The sequence below is a fragment of the Ambystoma mexicanum genome, chromosome 7q (assembly GCF_040938575.1).
Source record: "Ambystoma mexicanum isolate Mex_15411 chromosome 7q, UKY_AmexF1_1, whole genome shotgun sequence".
NCBI lineage: Eukaryota > Metazoa > Chordata > Amphibia > Caudata > Ambystomatidae > Ambystoma > Ambystoma mexicanum.
This window is the reverse complement of record NC_090941.1, coordinates 555224170-555242819: the sequence shown is the minus strand read 5'-3', so window position 1 is coordinate 555242819 and position 18650 is coordinate 555224170. Positions and strand designations below refer to the sequence as shown.

At 47.5% G+C, this 18650-nt stretch overlaps 1 protein-coding gene across 1 annotated transcript in view; it reads right to left on the bottom strand.

Annotated features, from left to right (window-relative positions):
* VWA8 (von Willebrand factor A domain containing 8) overlaps positions 1-18650 on the bottom strand; it is a 3012337-nt gene that overhangs the window by 2299571 nt on the left and 694116 nt on the right. The window contains exon 8 of the mRNA XM_069639376.1: positions 5242-5350. Within this exon, the coding sequence (XP_069495477.1) occupies positions 5242-5350 (109 nt within the window). The remainder of the gene's footprint in view (positions 1-5241; positions 5351-18650) is intronic.

Genomic DNA, 18650 nt, shown 5'->3' with positions numbered 1-18650 from the left:
TACATCAAGGATCAAAGACTTTCGAATGTCCCCTAGGTTTGGCTTGACCCATTACAGGACCACTTTGATTTCACACTTCTCTTTCTTTTAACGTTTGCACCCTTTCGGTTGGATACCTAACACTTTCAAATGAGCACCCACGTGATGCCAGACCACTCGGTCTACGGTATTGTAGTTTTTCTCCAAAGTTAATTGACTCATCTGCTGTCTTAATCCTCTTCATACAATGTTGCCGCTTGCAACCTTGGATTCCACAGAGCCATGCCTGGTATCAGTCTCCCCAACTCACCGGCTGTGAGGACTTCACTGGGGCTGTTTTGTTGTAGGAGCCATGGACAGTACCACAGCGGCAGGTGCTTCTCGCCTTGACTATCGATGCAGGAGTGCCCGGGGTACCTCCGACACACAATGCAGGATTCTTTAGCTTTAATTCCAGGTCTTAAATGTCCTACTTTTGAAGGCTCATGAAAGGTGAAAAGGTCAAGGGCATTTCCCTCTTTGCAATCCTCTTCGGTCTTGCCATCTTCTGCCTTGTATTAAACAGCCATATTGGAACTGCTGCTTCTTTGTGTGCTTTTCCTTGCTCAGAGTGAGCTTTCCTGCTCCGCCTTTTATCCGCGTGGGGAAGTGTGAAGAAGTCAGGTGTGTGTAATGATCAGTAATTGTATGACCCTGCCTGACCATTGTAGTGGGCATGTCAGGTATACGGCTGGGGTTTTAGTCTGTTTTCCCTCACAGTGAGTTGCTGTGAGAAAGTGTTTGTGTTGAAAAAGGGCAGGGGGCTTGTGACCCTATGGATCCTACCAGGTAGGATGGGGTAAAGGTGTTACAGGGAAGGGGATACCGCGTCTTCCGGTGTCCCACTTCCACTCCCCGAAGACCCCCCCCCCCATCCAGGTGCTCCTGCAGGACTTGTCCACCCCCAGGAACTGGGTCAAAGGCACTGGCCATGTCCTGGCCACCTGGATGACAAATCCCCTGGGAATAGCGAGTGAGACACCTTCAGGTTTCTCACATGTAAGAGAGAAAAGCATAAAAATTAATTGGATTGTCATCCCTGGATTAAGAATCACCACTAAGAGTCAGAAGGAAGATTACGTCAGGACTAGTCTCTCTAGTCCGAGTAGCCCTTTGAATCTCAGTACTTTTTGGAGAGGGATTCAAGTTCACCAAGGAGAAGTCATTAAGTCGCCACAGTGGGGGAGAAACCAGGAAAAGGAGGAGTTTAAGTTCACCCTAAAAGGAGTTTGGAAGGAGCTACAAGGACTCCTAAAAGGTATTGTTTGATCTTGAAGAACGCCTACGTTGTACCAGGAGAAGAGAGTCATTCTCCTGGCTGTTAAAACAGACATGAAAGTACAAGAATACAGAGTCAAACCTGAAAGGAGGCTCAAGTCCAGAAGGGTGTTGTTTATGTTCAATATGCTGAATTACCACCAATGTATTAGAGACTGTCATCACGGTTGGAACTTGATGAACAGGAGAAGGAGCCATTCTCCTTGCCCTTCATTTGAACTATCTTCTAGTTATTTGTCACATGATTGTGGTGCACTACTTCAATAGGAGGGACTCATCCTCCTGACTTTTCATTCTTAGTTATTTCTTTTGTTTGGTCGTAGGGACAGAAGAGGACTTGTGGGACAGAGGGTGGTTATTTTGGTTGGACATTCATGCTGACAACAAGCACCCAGTTACTTTTACTTTGGGTAGGGATTTCCCTTTAGAGCCAGGTAGAGGCAGGTTTTGTGTTGTTGTTTAAAATAAAAGCGTATATCCAAAATTCCACCTTTGTTTCTGACTCCTACTTCTGATGTACCACACCTATCTAGGGAGATTGGTAGGTTAGGATGCCACTATAGGAGTACCCCAGAGGGAGACAGATAAAAAAAGCATTTTCCTTTATGCTCCCCACCTCTAGTCAGTACGTTTTTAGACAGTAGGGATTACCGCTCTCTTGTGACAAGGAGGTAGTGCATTAGGAGAAGACAGGGGTCATCAAGGAGAGGCGGTGGCAGTAAAATCAAGAAAAGTGGAAACAAGCAGGAGAGGGAATAAAGCAGGGTTTAAGTCATCAAGAGGTCAGGAAGGAAGTAATATAATGAATAATGAAGAATAGCAGAGGTGAGAAGGTGAAGGAAATATGACTAGATCCCCAGTCGTGCTCAGGGGAGTGGCACATGACATGGTGTATCTACTTAATCCAGTGGATGGCAGAATGGGGAAGATGCCCCTGGTCACTCTCCATCTGAGACACTCACCAATGTACTGCCCGAGGGGAGAGCTACCCATAGGTACTCCAGCATGAGAGCTGCAGATTTAACCTCCAATGCATGACAATAATGGCTCGAAGTGATGTGATCACTGAACTCAAGTACTCACAGTATACGGTTATACTATTGCTTTATTGACGATGTTCTTTAACTTATTCATATGTGAAATAACCTGGATGGACTAACACCACCAGGAACCCTAAAGGCTTAGGCAACACTTTTGCCATGTAGCGGCTAGCGAACCCCAAGAAATGGGCACAGAAAGAGCCTAGTGGTCCAAACCAAGATTTTTCAACAGATACTGAGAGATTCTGCAGTCCAAGGGATCTCATATGCCAGGATGCATTCTCCATGTACTGGCCAAACCCTTTATAGCAGCCACGGAAGGGTTACTGCAGACATGTTGTCAGATGCATACTCCTACTCTTCCCTTTGTTATGGACCGGCAAGAGTGTTTCCAGGTGCTGCAGGCATAAAGGGGAAGGGCAAGACATAGGTGGAGGGCAGGAGGAGTTGTACAGGGGTTGTTGGAATGAGGAGTGTTGCAAGTGCCTTGCAAGCAGCTGAGGGCAGGCAGCAGGGAAGAGGTGAGTGAGGGTGGAGGTGGTCATGGTAGAAGTGCTAGGGTACTGTGTGAGGTGGATTTGGGGGGTACACACCATTGAAGAGCGGGAGAAGGAGGGATGAGGGTGGCAAGTAACAGTGATGGAGGAGAAGTCTGGAAAACAGAGGCGAGGATGTCGACTCTGTGGGAATAAAACAGATCCATGGGAGGAGGGGCAGATAAGCGGGTGAGGTGGATATGGAGGGATACCCTCAATATCAAGAGAGTAGGAGAAAAAAGTAGCAGGTTAGTAGGGACGGAACTGGAGTGAAGGGAGCGATGAGCAGCCAATTGCCACATGAAAAGGGAAGTGTACAAATAGAAGGGGTGAATTTTAGGGCTAGCAGGTAAAAAATACTGGGTCGCAGTGACAATAAAACAGCGGGTGCAATAAACGGAGTCAAGAAAACCATGTAGAACCACCAGTAGGGGACCAGCAGCAAAGTGTGAAACCAACTCAAAATGCATGGAAAGGAGAATGACTTAGACAGCTTTGCTACTTGTGGTCCCTGCTCCCTAAGTGCGAGAAGGACTACCCATGAGCCAGTTTTCAGAACGTAGCCACAATGAGGAGAACAGCAGCCAAGTGGCTACCAAAAAAGCAGACCCAGAGAAGTCCTAGAGATCCAAGGATAAAAGATGTGGTCCTGCAATTAGTAAGCCATAAAGGAGGACTCCCACCTGCCATCAAAATGGCCATTGTGACACTTAAAGGCTTGGAGCACCACATAACCACAAAAAGAGGGTCAGATGTTTGAAGCACAACATAAAGACGATAGAGGCAGGGACTAGGAAGAGCAACTGCAAGGAGGATACAGGCTGTGGAATGCTAGGAGCAGACCAGACTACAGCAGGAGAAGCAGTCCTGTAGAAGCCATCACTAGCAGGAGGGGGGACACCACCAAGGGTCAGCGCCTATGAGAGAGAGCATGAGACTGGACCTGAGACTTTATGAGAGAAAGGACTTGGAGATTTTCAGTATCAGACTCTACAGCTATGGTGGGCAGAATACCGAGGAAGAGATCCTACAACTGGGATCTACTTAGTCACCTGAAGAGAACACTGCAAGCTCAGGGTAAATCCCTTATTAAGAGCAGGAAAATAGCATATTCCCTTATAGTAAGAAGGGCACTGTATCCTTTACGTAAAGAGTGAGAAGGCGACCATAACCCCTACTAAGAATTGGAGGCACTCCATATCCCTTAAAGGCAGGGCAAAAGCCTGTACAAATTCATTTTGTGGTAGAATTAGGAGAAGCTTATTAATTCTGGGCTAGAGAGATTAACAAAAGAAGCTGGAGAAGAATCTGGAGCAGAAGATGAAGCAGGAGCTGGTGGAAGAATAATGGAGCAGAAACCCTGCAGCCTGAGCAGAACAGGAGAAGGGAGGCTGCAAGAGGGGCCTAGAAGGCTGCAGTAAGCAGGAGAGAACGGTTGCACGTAAGCCTGAAGAGGTTAGGCAAAGGCAGACCATGGTGCTAGGGAGTTAAGAGACCAAGTGGGTTGCGAGAAGAAAAAGCAGGGGGGTAAGGAAAAATAAGGTTCAGAAGGTGGGAAACATAGTATAGAACTAGAGAACGCTGACTGTTACATATGAGGTGCCAAAGAGGTGATGTAGGGGTCTGACAGGAGGGAAAAGGTGGGAGTGATGATAAAGAACCAGAGAAGCTTGACCACTACATTTGATGTACCAAGGAGAAGCGATGCAGAAAACTCCAGGGAAAGGGTTCAGGGACCCCTCCCAAACCGCAACGAGAAGGACTAAAAGAAGGGATTGAGAGACCCTTCAGCCCAAGACGGTAAGCTCACTGGTTATTGAATTCACTTGACAGGCAAAACCTGGCCCTGGAATAGATCTGGGAGAATCTTTCTTTGAGCACTTTAAACTTTCCCAAGACCGTTTTTCCCCCGTGGTCTCAGAGCACAACCCCACCCTGGTGAATAACCATGCTGTCAATTTTAAGTTTAATTCAGACTCTACTCATGTGTTATTGTGGCCCTCACTTGTACACATTTGTTAATACAAACTTAAGTAAGTGTATTAGCGATCAAGGTCGACCTTGTGACAGCTCAGAGTGTCTGTAAGGCCTCTCTGACTCAAGTTATAAATGAGGCCAATGGATGAGAAAAATAATTAATATACTGCAACCAGACTAATGGCCAAACCAACTTCAGGGAAAACACAAAGTTTCTCAACTACTCTATTCCCTGTGTTCAGGAACACACTATTATCAGTAAAGATTGAAGTGTAAGCTGCACACTAGCAAAGCTGGACGTAAGATGTCTGCCAACAGGGTGAGCTTTCCTGCCCAACAGTAGTACCAATTACCCACTCCTTGGTGATCTGGTTCTATATAACTGTACATACCAGGATCTGAATGGCTGCAGGCAGATTATCAGCGGGAAAGTCTGGAAGACCAATGTTGGAGGATTCCTGAGAGCAGAGCATTGTAGCAAAGGACAAGAGCTGCGTCACCCTGGAAAGAGGAGGGAGAGGATTAGACCTGCCAAGCCAAGGTATAAAACAGTGCATGGTAATGAGAATACAATTAAAGCGACTCTTTTAATATACAGTACATCTCACCCATAAAGTGAAAGCATCTGGAAATTACCCACTGGACCATTAAGCTCTGATAGTAAAGCAATAGAACACAAAACGACATAGCAAGTACATGGCAATGCACCAAAATGCACTAACTTGGTAATGCCATCTTTTTTGCCAGGTTTTTAAGACTCAACTATAACTGATTGGGCGTCTGTAAAAGATTAGAAGTAGAGACAGTCTAAACATGCAGACAAGTATGTGAAATATTTTTCAAGTTTCCACCAAAAAACAAAGTGTAAATCTCTGGGGGAAACTTGAAAAACGGGAAAAATGAGGGTTAAATGTACATTACCATTTCTCTAATTAATGCCGACCAAAAAACGAGTTAACATTAAAGTGCACTCATACATATTTATTTGAAAAGGGTCTGAAGGTTAAACAACCAGCCCCTGCTGTGTTTTTAAGACATTGATATATAGGAGCCACTGCTTTCCCATGCCCCTGGATGAAGTCATTCCACCACCCTTTCTGATTCGGAAGGTTTTAACTCTTGCCTGGAAGGGGCGCAGCAATAACAATCAGAGAAAATCTGCTGGAAATCTTCAAAAAGATTTAAAATCTGTAAGCGATTTCTTAGAACTGCAGAAATATTTGAAAGGTTGCACTCATTATCCTCTTTTGGACTGTCTCTAGTTCGGTAAGGGAACCACTATCAATCCAAAGAACACAATGCGTGTAGCAAATTAGCAAATCGTGTACGAGAGCGAGGCAGAGGCAAGGAGAGCGAGACACACAGCGAAAAGGAGAGGGAGACAGGGGGCGAGAGGGAGACAGGGGGCGAGAGGGAGACAGGGGGCGAGAGAGAGAATGAGGGGAGAGATAGACATAGGGGGTGAGAGGGTGAGGAAAGGAGAGCGAGACACACTGAGAAAAGGAGCGAGAGAGAGAGAGAGAGATAACGGGTCTTTTGCTCAGGCTTAACTGCTCATTGTTGCAACTGCTCGTAATTAGGTGGTTACCGGTTTGGACTTGTAGACCCTTTAAGCGGGTTCACGTGTCCAACTGATCCACCACTTAGTGATGAGCTGGGGTTGTATACTAATTGACCTTTTCACAATTGACCTCGGGAGAATTGCCCTAATTTAGAAGGTCAATTAGGACATATATGCGGGAGGAAACCCCCTGAAACCCCCTAACCAATCCAAAACCCCCCGTGACCCCCCACTCAATCCCCTTATATCATTTATAATCCAAAACCAACCCAATACATATATAAAATAACTAAAAAAATATAAAGGTTAATTGTGCAGAAGGTCAAGTAGGACCACTATAATTAGGTCAATTGTGCAAAAGGTCAATTGTAAAAGGTCAATTTGGGTAGTACCTGAGCTGGCACACAAACCTACAAGGTGAGGAGGGAATACGTTGTGCTGCAAGTTAGGGAGGGAGCTATGGTGGGGGCATGCTTGTAACTTGGGGCGGGAGCTATGGTGGGGGCATGCTTGTAATGTGGGGAGGGGAAGGGTTGGCAGGGTTAACTAAAAGTGACAATGGTGGCAGGGCTGGTAGGGCATGGTGCAGAGGAGGGGTAGTAGGTTGTGGACTCCAGGTGGAGCAATGGGGGGCATAGAAAATGAAGATTCAGGGAGGACCCCCCCTGAATGGAAGAGAAACGTGAGGGTATTGGCAGGCAGGTAAAGGGGCACAATTGGAGGTGGCAGGATTAGATCTTGGGTCGGGGGCAAGCAGTTGCATATGTTGACCAACTGGAGTCAAGCAATATTAACTGCTCATAGGGAATAAGAGGGGGCGGCGGTTGAGCAGTCTGGGCCAAGCAAAAGACCATCGAGCAAAAAGACACACAACCAGTGTGTGTGTGTAGGAACGGAGACACGAATCACCTTGATGCGAGTAGAGTTTAAATGCTGTCCCAAATGATCTTCCCCCCACAATCACCTTCTGCAGGGCTGGGTATTAACATAGGACCTGGCTCACAAAGATTTGCACTGAAGCAAATAGGATGATGCCAGGAGCATCTCTTGGCGACATTTGCACACGAGCCATTCAGCGAGCCGGTGCCCCAGTCATCTCCAGATGGCTCAGGTTTGAGGGTTTGTGACTGGGCTCCAAGACATCTGATGAGATGCTCACGGGCATCAACTGATTAGCTCTAGTGCATATCTTTGTAATTCAAGCCCAGAATCGCTACAAAGTGTTTCGTGTTGTATCCTGATCACACCCCTGAATAGCAAGTTAAAGTTCAAGGGGCAACTGATTCTTTAATGTAAGTTCACAACTTCAAAGGCTTTAAATGAGGCACAGTAGCAGTGGCCTCTATAGTTCCTATGCAGGAAGACAAACGCCGATGTATTTGCAAATGGTACAAGGCCATTACTTTTGTGAGATTGTGCAAGTGCTTTCTTCCCACAACCATGTTAAAAACGATTCTTCCGGGAGCCTTGGCGGGGGTTCCTTGCTATAGTAAAAATCTGACTACACGCCCTTCACCACAGATGGTAAAAACAGACTATGGGCCTCATTACACGGTATGGGGTAAAAACCGGCAATTACCGGCATGGCGTAAATAGCGTGTCCGCCCTCGCAAAAGGCCGCAAATTGCATGCCATTACGAGATCGCGGGCACGAGCCTACCGCCATGCCGGTAATGAGCCTACCGCCATGCCGCAAAAGTCCCCAAAAAGTCCCTTAACGGCATCCTCGAAAGCGCTGTTAGCACTTCCGCCCTGCCGCCACATGCAAATAGCGGTTTCCGCAAATAGCGGTGACCGCCATTAGCGGTCACCGCTAATAGCGGTCACCGCTATATTGCGGAAACGGAAATAGCGTCATTGCACCGGAACGGGAAAGAGCACGGCGGCCATCTTTAAAAACACAATCCATTGCCATCCCCCTTATCCAGGACACCTTACCAGGAACCACGTTGGGAAATACACCAAGGACACCGTGAAGATGCCCAAGGCCATTAAAAAATCGTCTGAGCGGCAACGCAAGGAGAAGTTTTGCAAGGAGGAGCTCCTGATGCTAACGCAGACACTAGCAGACAATGCTCATGTCGTCTTCAACAACGACATGCGTCGGGAGACCATTGTGAAGAAGAAGGCCATCTGGGAAGAGGTAGCCCACAAGGTCAGCGCGGTAGGCACCACAACCCGCACAGTCAAAGACTGCCGAAAGAGGTGGGATGACCTCCGGCTCCGTGTGCGGAACATTCTATCCGTGAACCGCAACCTGGCTACGGGCACAGGAGGAGGCAGTGAATCGCCAATCAAGCTCACCAAGTGGGAGGAGACATGCGCATCAACCATCGGGGTGGAATGCATTGAGGGAGTTGGACAAATGGAGCATGGCGTGGCCGTTTCGTCCGATGGAGGTGAGTGTATGCATCAAACAATGCACAGTGAAGTGTGATGTTCCCCCCAATCATGTGTCCATATCAATGCCGTGGCTCCAGCCACAAACAGACATGCATGCATCACCACATGCCCAAACAACACAGACCCATTCATGCATGACCCACCCAACATCCCCATTACCTGCATCCACACTGAAGAGCCCGGAATGCATAGAACGGCATGACGTATTCATTTTGCTCAAGGCAGGTCGACCCATTACTGATGGTTGTATACATTTCTCACCCTTGCAGGATCACACACTGACACTGAGGAGGCACGCACTTCCACACCTGCTCCCACATCCAGCAAAAAAGCAAGGAGGGATGCCACAGGGGACACCGCCACATCCACAAGGGCAGCCAGGACGAGTGTCCATGACCACAGGGACAAAAGCAGCCGGAACACCAGTTGCACGCATCCACAGGCCATGGCTGCTCCCGTCGTGGCACCCACGGAAGTGTGTCTTCCAGCAGGTGAGGGCAGCATCGAGGGAATGCACTCTGCTGCCACCAGCTCAACGGGTGAAGCAGCAGCCACGGCCCCACCTTCAGATGAGGAGGACACACCTGCCATTGATGCTGATAGCCAGAGCCCCAGACCAACAAGCCCCTTACTGGCAAGCCCGAGGTACTCCTCAGGTCCGGGTAGTCATGGAGATTCACCCACCCCTGAAGGGATATGGAGCCCCCAGATATCCTCTCCTGATGCAAGTGCAATGGGACCAGGTGCATCAGCCATCCCACCAGCACCCACCATGCGACATGACCTCTCGAGCATCTACCAGAGGCAGAACGAGATGAGTGGCCTAGTAGGTCAACATGTGGCAGAGACAGTCCGCCTGAGGGAGGACATTGCTACATTGGCACAGCAGACAAGGGAGGGCATGGAGGCATGCACCAGCCGAATCTGCAGTGAAATGGCCCAACTGCGGCAGGCCATGAACCGCATAGCAGACGCTATTGAGCGTCGGTGCCCACTCACGGCCCAGGAAGAACTAGGCCCCTCCTCGTCTGGGAGTTCACGCCAGACTAGTCCCCTGCGCCGGTCTATGCGGAACCTGCGGCGCACGGCTTCACAACCACCAGATGACGATGCAGGCACTGGCAAATAGGGCCACCAGGATTCGTGTGCCACATGTGGCGATGGACACAATCACGTCATGAGACTCACATGGGAGTGTTGAGGGGGGAGGGGGGTAAGGGTCTGTTTGGGTGTGTTGAGGGGGGAGGGGGGTAAGGGTATGTTTGGGTGTGTTGAGGGGGGAGGGGGTAAGGGTCTGTTTGGGTGTGTTGAGGGGGGAGGGGGGTAAGGGTCTGTTTGGGTGTGTTGAGGGGGGAGGGGGGTAAGGGTCTGTTTGGGTGTGTTGAGGGGGGAGGGGGGTAAGGGTGTATTTTGGGAGTTTGGGTAATGCACTTTCGTACCACAATATGTTCAATATACACTGTTCAGAGTTTGAAACCCAAGCGTGGTCTCCATTATTGTGTATGTGTCATTCATTGTGGACAGGGTCCTTTGTGGGCCTCGAAACATGCACTAGGGCAACAATTCCCATCTACGTCCATGCTATTTCACCTTGGTGCATGATGAGATTACAGAATCAGATGCTGATGTACATCGTGTGCCTCCTTGGCACTGCCTGTTTCATGTCCTGCCGGGGCATTCCACCCGCACTCATCCTCAGCCACATCATACTCTTCTGGTGGTTGCATGTCAATTTCAGGTGGCATAGGCACGTTCCATCATATGCACATTTTGTGATGCTCTACACATGCCATGGTTGTCTTTGCCACTTTGACACGGCCGTACAGGAGTGCCACACCCAGGCCGCTTAGGCAGCGGAGCACTGTCATTGGAGGGATGTACTATATTGTTGTCCTCTTCCTGCTGGTTCTGTGGGTTCCGTACAGGTGTTGGGAGCCACCTGCTCAGTGGATCGCTGGCATTGCCTGTATGGTGTGAGGAATGGGTACCTGTTACGGGTCACCTCTGGTGTGGGCTGTTGTTGTTGGTGCTGCACTGCTATCATGTAGTCAAGGCTGTCATGTCATGCTGCTGCTATTGGCACCATCTTGGTGTGGGAAGGGGTGTGGGTAGGGGTGTGGTGTGCGCTTTTGTGCTGCCTGTCTCCATTGCATGCACCTGTGCTGATTGTGTCCACCTGTAGTTGATGGGTACACTGCTCAGGTCTCTTAACGGGTGCTTTTCGATGCCGTTATTAGCGCCATGCCGGTAAGGGGTTTTTGGGTGTTTTACATGCCGCTAATACCATGTCCGCATGGCTTGTGATGGCCTGGTATTAGCGCCATGGCGCTAATTCCGGCCTGGGGGTTGCGCGCCCGCGGCCTTGCCGCTATTAGTGGCACCGTAATTAACGGGTGCGCAGATAGCGGTGGGTTCGAGTCGTGATTGGCTTAGGGAATTAACGGTACCGGTAAATCTTTACCGGTACCGGTATTCCATTACCGCACAACGTGTAATGAGGCCCTATGTGTTAAATATAAAGAAGCTGCCAGTTATGCCAGCAAACCTTTTAATATTGGCAGTGTGCCTATAATTTACCAGGGCCACAATTTAATCGTTGGGTGCCACACTAGGGCACTATGGAAAGTAACAATATAATTAACGATGGCTGCATTAACAATGCAGCCAAGGTGCTGCCTGTTTTTTCAGCCCCGTCCTTTAGACCTCGACTACTTGACTTCACATGTCCAGGTGCTTCCATCATATGCCAAATGCAACTTCAAGTGCATCACTAATGGCATTTAATGCCAGCTAATGACTCAAACACCTGGCATAGTCAGCATGTCAAAGATACAGCCGCACGTGTCCGGGTGCTGCCACGCTGCACTGCTTCTGGAAGCCTGCTTCCATCCCACTCTGACCTGAGCCACACACACTCTGCCCAGGTGCTGCTTGTTTCCCGCCACTGGTCTTTACGACAATGTCACATGTCTGAAAATCTCGATGGTGGCTTCAGAATCTTCTTTGCAGCGCCTTTTGCAGGCTGCTGTTACAGCTGTGCCTCGGAACCCCAAAGCACAATAACAGTACTAACTGGTCCCAGAACACTGGAGGTGCGACCACTATAGCAACGGCTGCCCTATCGGTTTCCCCTAGAGGAGTCTGGACCACCACCGTCTTACCGAGGGTCATATCAGAACACATTCAAATGATGAACCTGCAAAGGCAGTGATACAGTGGAACAAGGCAAAAGCATCCTCTTATCCTTCGAGGAACTCTCCCCAGTGAATCATGGAAATAATTCAATTCCGCAACTCATTTCAGGTTCTTACAAAGCAGGAATGGTGCATTGTTGTCTTTATAGTGTTTAATCCCCAATTCCAAGAGGTGGCGCCCATATTACTTGCACCTCGATAATTGATTAAGCATATGGACTGCCTGAAGCCTGCCATTAGAAGCCCTCTTACCTTACATCCCATCTTTTTTCGACTGTCATTTACTGCTGAACAATTGCTGCTCAGGTCCAAGCTGAGTTACTGTTTCTTGCCGCGTGCCATTCTGTTCCTGAACGTCTGTTCTGATTTGTTGTTATTCGGGAGCGTATTTCTTCCCCCCTGGGTTTCATTCCTGTGTTTAGCCAAACTGGACTCCTTTGAACCCTGGAGATTTCATTCCTCGGGGAGTTCCTGACGTTAGCCAAACTAACATCGTGCTACGCATAGAACGTGTTAAGCTTGCATGCTCCTTGTATGATGCTAACCCTTATTTATTTATTACATTTTTTCCTATAGCACGAACCTGGCACAAGTGCATCAGAGCGCTTTACAAATCAATAAGTATAACGTTTTACAATCATAACACCACCACGGGCCATAACATCACAGAATTACAATACTTTAAAATCCAAGATAAAACAGTTTAAAACAATCTAAAACAATTGAAACACAGAATTCCATAACCAAGCTTTCAATGCTTTTCTGAACGCCAAATAGTCCGGATTTTTCCAAAAATCAAGTGGCAAAGAGGTCCAAAAAATACAGCCACCCCCGAGAAGGAGCTTTTCAGTGTGAGTGACAACTTAAATTTGCAGACTTCCCGACTACGAAGAGGTCTTGAACCTCTAGAGATTTTTTATTCTGTGATCCTTGCTTTCCTAAAGCACCACCTCGTGTTTCCAGAACGATGCATTTCAAATGATTTAACTGGCTGTCATTAATCCCCATCTTGGGGGTAGGAAAGCCCAGTGTTGCAATGACTAAAATGATGTCAGCCAAAAGGGAGAGTTCACAGGTTTTATTAAAAAGAGGATATCAGGGTGTCCAGAACTCACAGTTGTCGTTGTCACTGGCCACACTTTTCTTAGGGGATGTTTTAGAGCTGGGTGCAATCGGGTGCTCTTTGCCACATAACAGTCTCTCCAAGTGAGACAGCATCTACCCAATGTGCCCAGTTCTACGTTAGAGCCTGGGAAGTGATTGGGACAGCACAGGCAATGAGTACCGACTGTCAGAAAAGTGCCAATCTTCCCCATTGCGGACTCTTCAGAATGGAACGTGGGCCTGTCTCTTTGACGGCAGAGGATTTTTCATGAGACAGGATCTAAAATGTACAACACAAAACGACTCCTCGCTCTCCTGTTCACTATTAATAGATAGTCCAGCCAGGAGTTTGTTCCTCTTGGGTCTCTTTACCACTGAACAGTTCCCAGTGAGGCCAGTAGGGCTGGGATAGACTCTCGTGTCGGGCCAGCGGATTCTGGCAACATGGTACAGTGTAGATTGGCTTCATCCCCATTTCCACGTGTGTTGTCACAGTGGAACCGCTTGGGGAGACAGAGTACTCTCGTGGCAGGTGGATCACATGCCCCACTGCACTGCAGGGAGGGAGGGAGGGGGTTACCTTTTCTATGTAGAACCCTGTCTCGTGGCATACACATGCACCACAACATGCTCCACTTTGCAAGCAATCTTCTTCCTCAATATCGAGAGCAGCCTCCTTTGCATGGCAACCATACTTGCAGCACAATCAGCACAGCACACAGTGAATTGCAATCAGCTAATAGGTCTCCTTGTAACAGAATGAGTGACCTTGGACCACAGACCTCAGCTCCCAGCATGCAATTCTTCCTCAAAATGTTTCTCTTTCAGCCTCTGTATCACATGCGTCTGTGAACTTGGGCTTTAATTCACAGCATGCAATGATTCTCCAATCAGTATGTCAGAGGATTCTCTGACAAAATTGCATTGGACACCAATAGTATTGAGATTACAGGGGCTTTTGGAGGCAGGGATGGCCTCCCTCTGCGTGGTCTGCTAACTAGTGGTGGTACATGTGGGATTCCCCAGAGCCCCTCCACTCTCAGTCCCTTGGGCACTTAGGTCATTATCGAACTTAGGGGCAGCCATCACCCCCGGTAAGCAAACCGTTTCCCCCACTGTCTGCATCTGCTTTCATCTCTGCGCTGTGCTACACATAACATAGCCCAGGTGATAAGAAATGGAGGGGTAATCCTGCATCTACCACTGCTCCCAGAGCTCCCACTCATTACCGCAGCATCTCATTTTGGACTGAGGGAGTGCTGATAACCTTTAGTAAAAGAGGGAATCCCCTTGGAAAGGATGAGCGAAGATAGGGCAATACCTAATTGCATGCCGGGAATAACCAATTACACCCATTATTAGGTATTCAATTTAGTTAGGACTACTAAAGAAAGAGCTAAGGTCTAGGTAGTGTGGTGACTTGGAATGAGGAGTCTGACGGGGCTCTTGAAGTTTAGGCCATAAATCTTTATTAAACAGAAATGTAATCCTATCTAATCCTAAAACTAGAGATGGTCTCCCTACCTCAACAAAGCAAAATCTCTGGCCGGCCAGGAAGTCTGTAGTGTCCAAACAAAAAGGTACTGTCCTAGTCAAAACTCCTATTCTATCCTACCACTAAAACACAAAAGTCCAAAAACAACAAAAGCACATCCCAGTAGAATGTCTCCCTTCTCCTGGGTCGAAATGTCTATGGCTGGGAGAATGCTTCCCTTCTCCTAGCTTGTGTGTTAGACCTGGGATCGAAAAGTCACGTTTTCTTATTTAGTTTCCTCTCGCTTCCCTTATAGTTCTTTGTGCGGGGTTTAAGGGTTTCGTCTTTTTCTTTCTTGGTGAAAAGAAAAAAGGGGAACATCAGACTCTTTGGGTGATCAGGTGTTGACGCAAAAACATTTTGTCAGTGTATGTAGCCTTTCTCTGCTTTCAAGATGGGGGGAGGTGGTGTTGTCTCAATGCTCTTGGAGACAACTTCCAAAGGATGCTGGCTTCTGCCTTCCGGGCTTCTTCGATTCCCGTTTCTCCAAATTACTAAACTGAAGAAAAATAATTCTTCTCCCGACCCAGGAGAATGACGCCCTACTCTTGGGTAATAGTCTCTCAAGTTTAGGTTTCACAACTGTGTTCAGAAAGATGACTGGACTAGGAGAATGGCTCCCTTCTCCTAGTTTATAACCAGCTTTTAGCAGGCTTTTCGTGACTTGAACAATGTCTTTCAACTGGGACGAAGGTACAGCACAGGGAAAAAGAAACCTGGCTGGCAGGCGGACATAAAAACCAAGTAATGAACACTGATTTAAACGGAAGCACGCATTGCTATTTGAATGAAAGCAGATATAAGTCATTTGGAATACCGCATGAAATGAAAACAAGTTGAACACTCTTGAAACTTAAGAGGAGTGAACGAAAGATTGTGAATGTTACTGAATGGTAGTTTGTGAACTGTATTGAAATGAGGAACTGTATTATCTGAGAAACCAGTGGTTGCAAAGCCAGGAGAACACAAAGAGTTGTATGGTATGAGAAGTCCTGCATTAAACAAAGCTAAGAGAGTTCAAGGAACTGTATGTTGTATGGAAACACACATTGGCAAAAGTCAAGAGAACATAAGCAAGTGTAATAAGTATATGGTAGCCAACCAAGCCACAGTACAGTGTCAAGAGAGTGTGACACATGTGAATGAAGTACGCATCACTGTTAAGGAGAAGCAGTGAACTGGTGTTGATGGAAAAGCAGTCAAGAAGGGGTTGTGTGACCTGTAATCGATGGACCCTTTGGTCCGACAACTACGCCTACAGCGGGTGCCCCCTGAATGGAAAAGCCACTGAAAAAACCCATGAAGAAGCTTGTGTTTTGCAATAACCTTTGAGGTGATTTTGAAATCAAGTGTTGTTTTGAAAGCTGGAAGATTTTAAGCCTGGGGAGGGAAACCCCTGTTTTGTTTTGAAAAACTGGAAGATTTGAACCCTGTGCTTTATGAACTATTTTGAACTTGGGGAAAGGGAAGCTGATTACAAACTAAGAGCCAGAAGATGTTTTGAATTTTATTTTGAACACTATTCATTTTTGATGCTGACAACCCTACACAGTGTATTGTAAGAAACTCATGGTGGCAACAGTAAAGACAGATAACACAAGTGATCACAGTTCAAGGGTGTTTATTAAACTGTATGCAGGTTGGGAAAACACCTAATCTAACCTAAATCTAAGATGGGAGCAAGAGTCTACCATCAAATGAAAATAAGGCAGTCCTTGTGGAGTTGTGTCAAACAAAAAGGGGCCTATACTAAAAAAAACAATTGTGGCATGATTTTCAAGAAAAAGTGTTCACAAATTTTGTGTCAGAATGTGTTAGCTTGGCTCTCCATTCCCCACGTTTTGAGCACGGGGTAAAACGGGATCTTGTAACACAGTACACAGTCGTGCTTTCCCAGCACGAGTCGACAGTTCCACTTGCAGCTATTAGGACCGTCGATTGGCCAAGTGTCGTTTCTCTTGAAGGTCTCTTATCTTTGAGGGCCTGGCATATTCAACAGCAAAACAAAAGTTTCTTCAACAAAATGAAAGTTTGTTTCCTGATTATTCTTTGTCTGAGGCTTTTTCACCCCTGGACCTCCCTCTTCCGGCTGCTGACCCCCCTTTACTTTCAGCTTGCCTCGTCCGGGTTCACTATGGCTTTTCCTTCCTTCACAAATCTTAATGTCTTTTTAAACAGTTCCAGTGGACATCCCTCGGCCGGGTTCACCTTTGTCAACATACTGTTTCTTGGGACTTTAGACTTTGCCCCTTCTCATCAGCATCCCTCTTCCGGGTTCACACTTGCCAACTTCACATTCACATTCACTTTCAATGTTTACGGGATTCACTTCCCTTGCTTTCTCATGTGGAGGGATTCAGTTCCCTTGCTTTCTTTATAGTTTGCAGATCAAAGGCTTTCGACTGTACAGGGATTTTGCTTGAACTCCTGTCTGACCACTATGTCTTATCTTTGCGGATCTCTTATGGCCTTCTGGTTTCTGTCATTTTACTCAGATGGGGATCGACCATAGTTTCTCGGAGCAGCACCCACATGGTGCCGGTCCCCTTCTGCAGCTGGTCTCCCCTTTCCAATTTTACAGTTCTTTGAACTTTGACACTTTCCGACTTTCATTCACCACAGCCTGGTTCTTATAAACTCTCCCCTCGACTCATCAGATGTGATGAATCGATTGGCTTTTCTCTTTACTGGAGTCAGGGCCAATACCACGGAAGCAGGTGTCTCCCTCGCTACGGCTTATCGGCATTGATACGCTCCGTGTACCGTTGACATCTGCTGCAGCACACTTGGGCTATTGTCCTCGGTCTTACGTTTCTTTCAGTGGAGGGTTCGCAGGCTTTGTCAAAAAGGGCAAGGTCGTGTCTCTCCTCGTCAGTCTCTCGATATTTGCTGCCTTTCTCCTCCTTTTGAACTGCCGTGTCTGGATAGCTGTCTCGTCGAGCGGTCTGCCTCGATCGTACTGTGCTCTCTTGCTCCACCTTTTATCACTGTGGGGAAGGGAAAGGGCCGCCAGGTGTGTGTGATTCTGATCAATGGCCTGACTTTGCCTGACCCTTGTATTGGGACATGTCAGGTAAACAGCTCTGGTGTTAGTCTGTTCTCTGGTGTGTCGTGCAAAGGTTTTCGTGTCGGAACGGGGGAAGAGGGAGTGGTTTTGAATGTCCTAAGTGGCAGGATGGGGAAAAGGTGTTGAAAGGAGGGGGATACCACATCTCACCCGTGGGTGTCCCACTCCCACTCCCGAGGACCCCCCATCTAGGTGATCCTCCTTCACTGGTCCACCCCCATGAACTGAATAGCGATGACCGTTTCCTGGCCACCTGGATGACTGATTCCCAGGGACTAGCTAGGGAAACACCTCCATGCGATTTAGCCACATTTGCTTCACAGGGGAACCGGGAAAGAAAATCCACATTTCCCTGGTCTTTTTCCTTCCAGTGTTCCACTGTGAAACAACATAGTTGTAAGTCTAGAAACCATCACCCGAGGGTTGGACTCTTTACGTTGGCTAATCCAAACTAAGGGTTATTGGTCGGTCCAGTGTAAGCTTTCGTTCCAATAGGTAATATCTAAGATGGATAATGGCCCGCTTGATGGCTAGGGCCTCTAGTTCTACCACAGAGTAGTTTTTTCAAGTGGGAATACGTTGCGACTGGTGTGTAGTGTGAGGTGTTCTAGTCCGTCGCTAAATTTGGGGCAGGACGGCTCCTAACCCTGTAAGAGAGGCATACGTCTGAAGCACAAACTTTTTCGAATAGTTGACTACCTTTAGGATTGTAGAAGATGTGGGTTGGTAAACCTTGTTTAGTAGAGGCGCTGGTGGTTGGTTTTGACCATTAAAATGACCATTGATCCCTTACTTTCTGGTTGTTGAAAGAATTGAGCCAGTCTTGATTTGTTGTCATCAGTGAAGGTTTAATGTTTTTAACAAGAATAAACCAGAAGGCCCAGCAGAATGTGCTGGGTGCATGTGAGAGGGGAGCCAACACGTGTTTGACTCCCCTT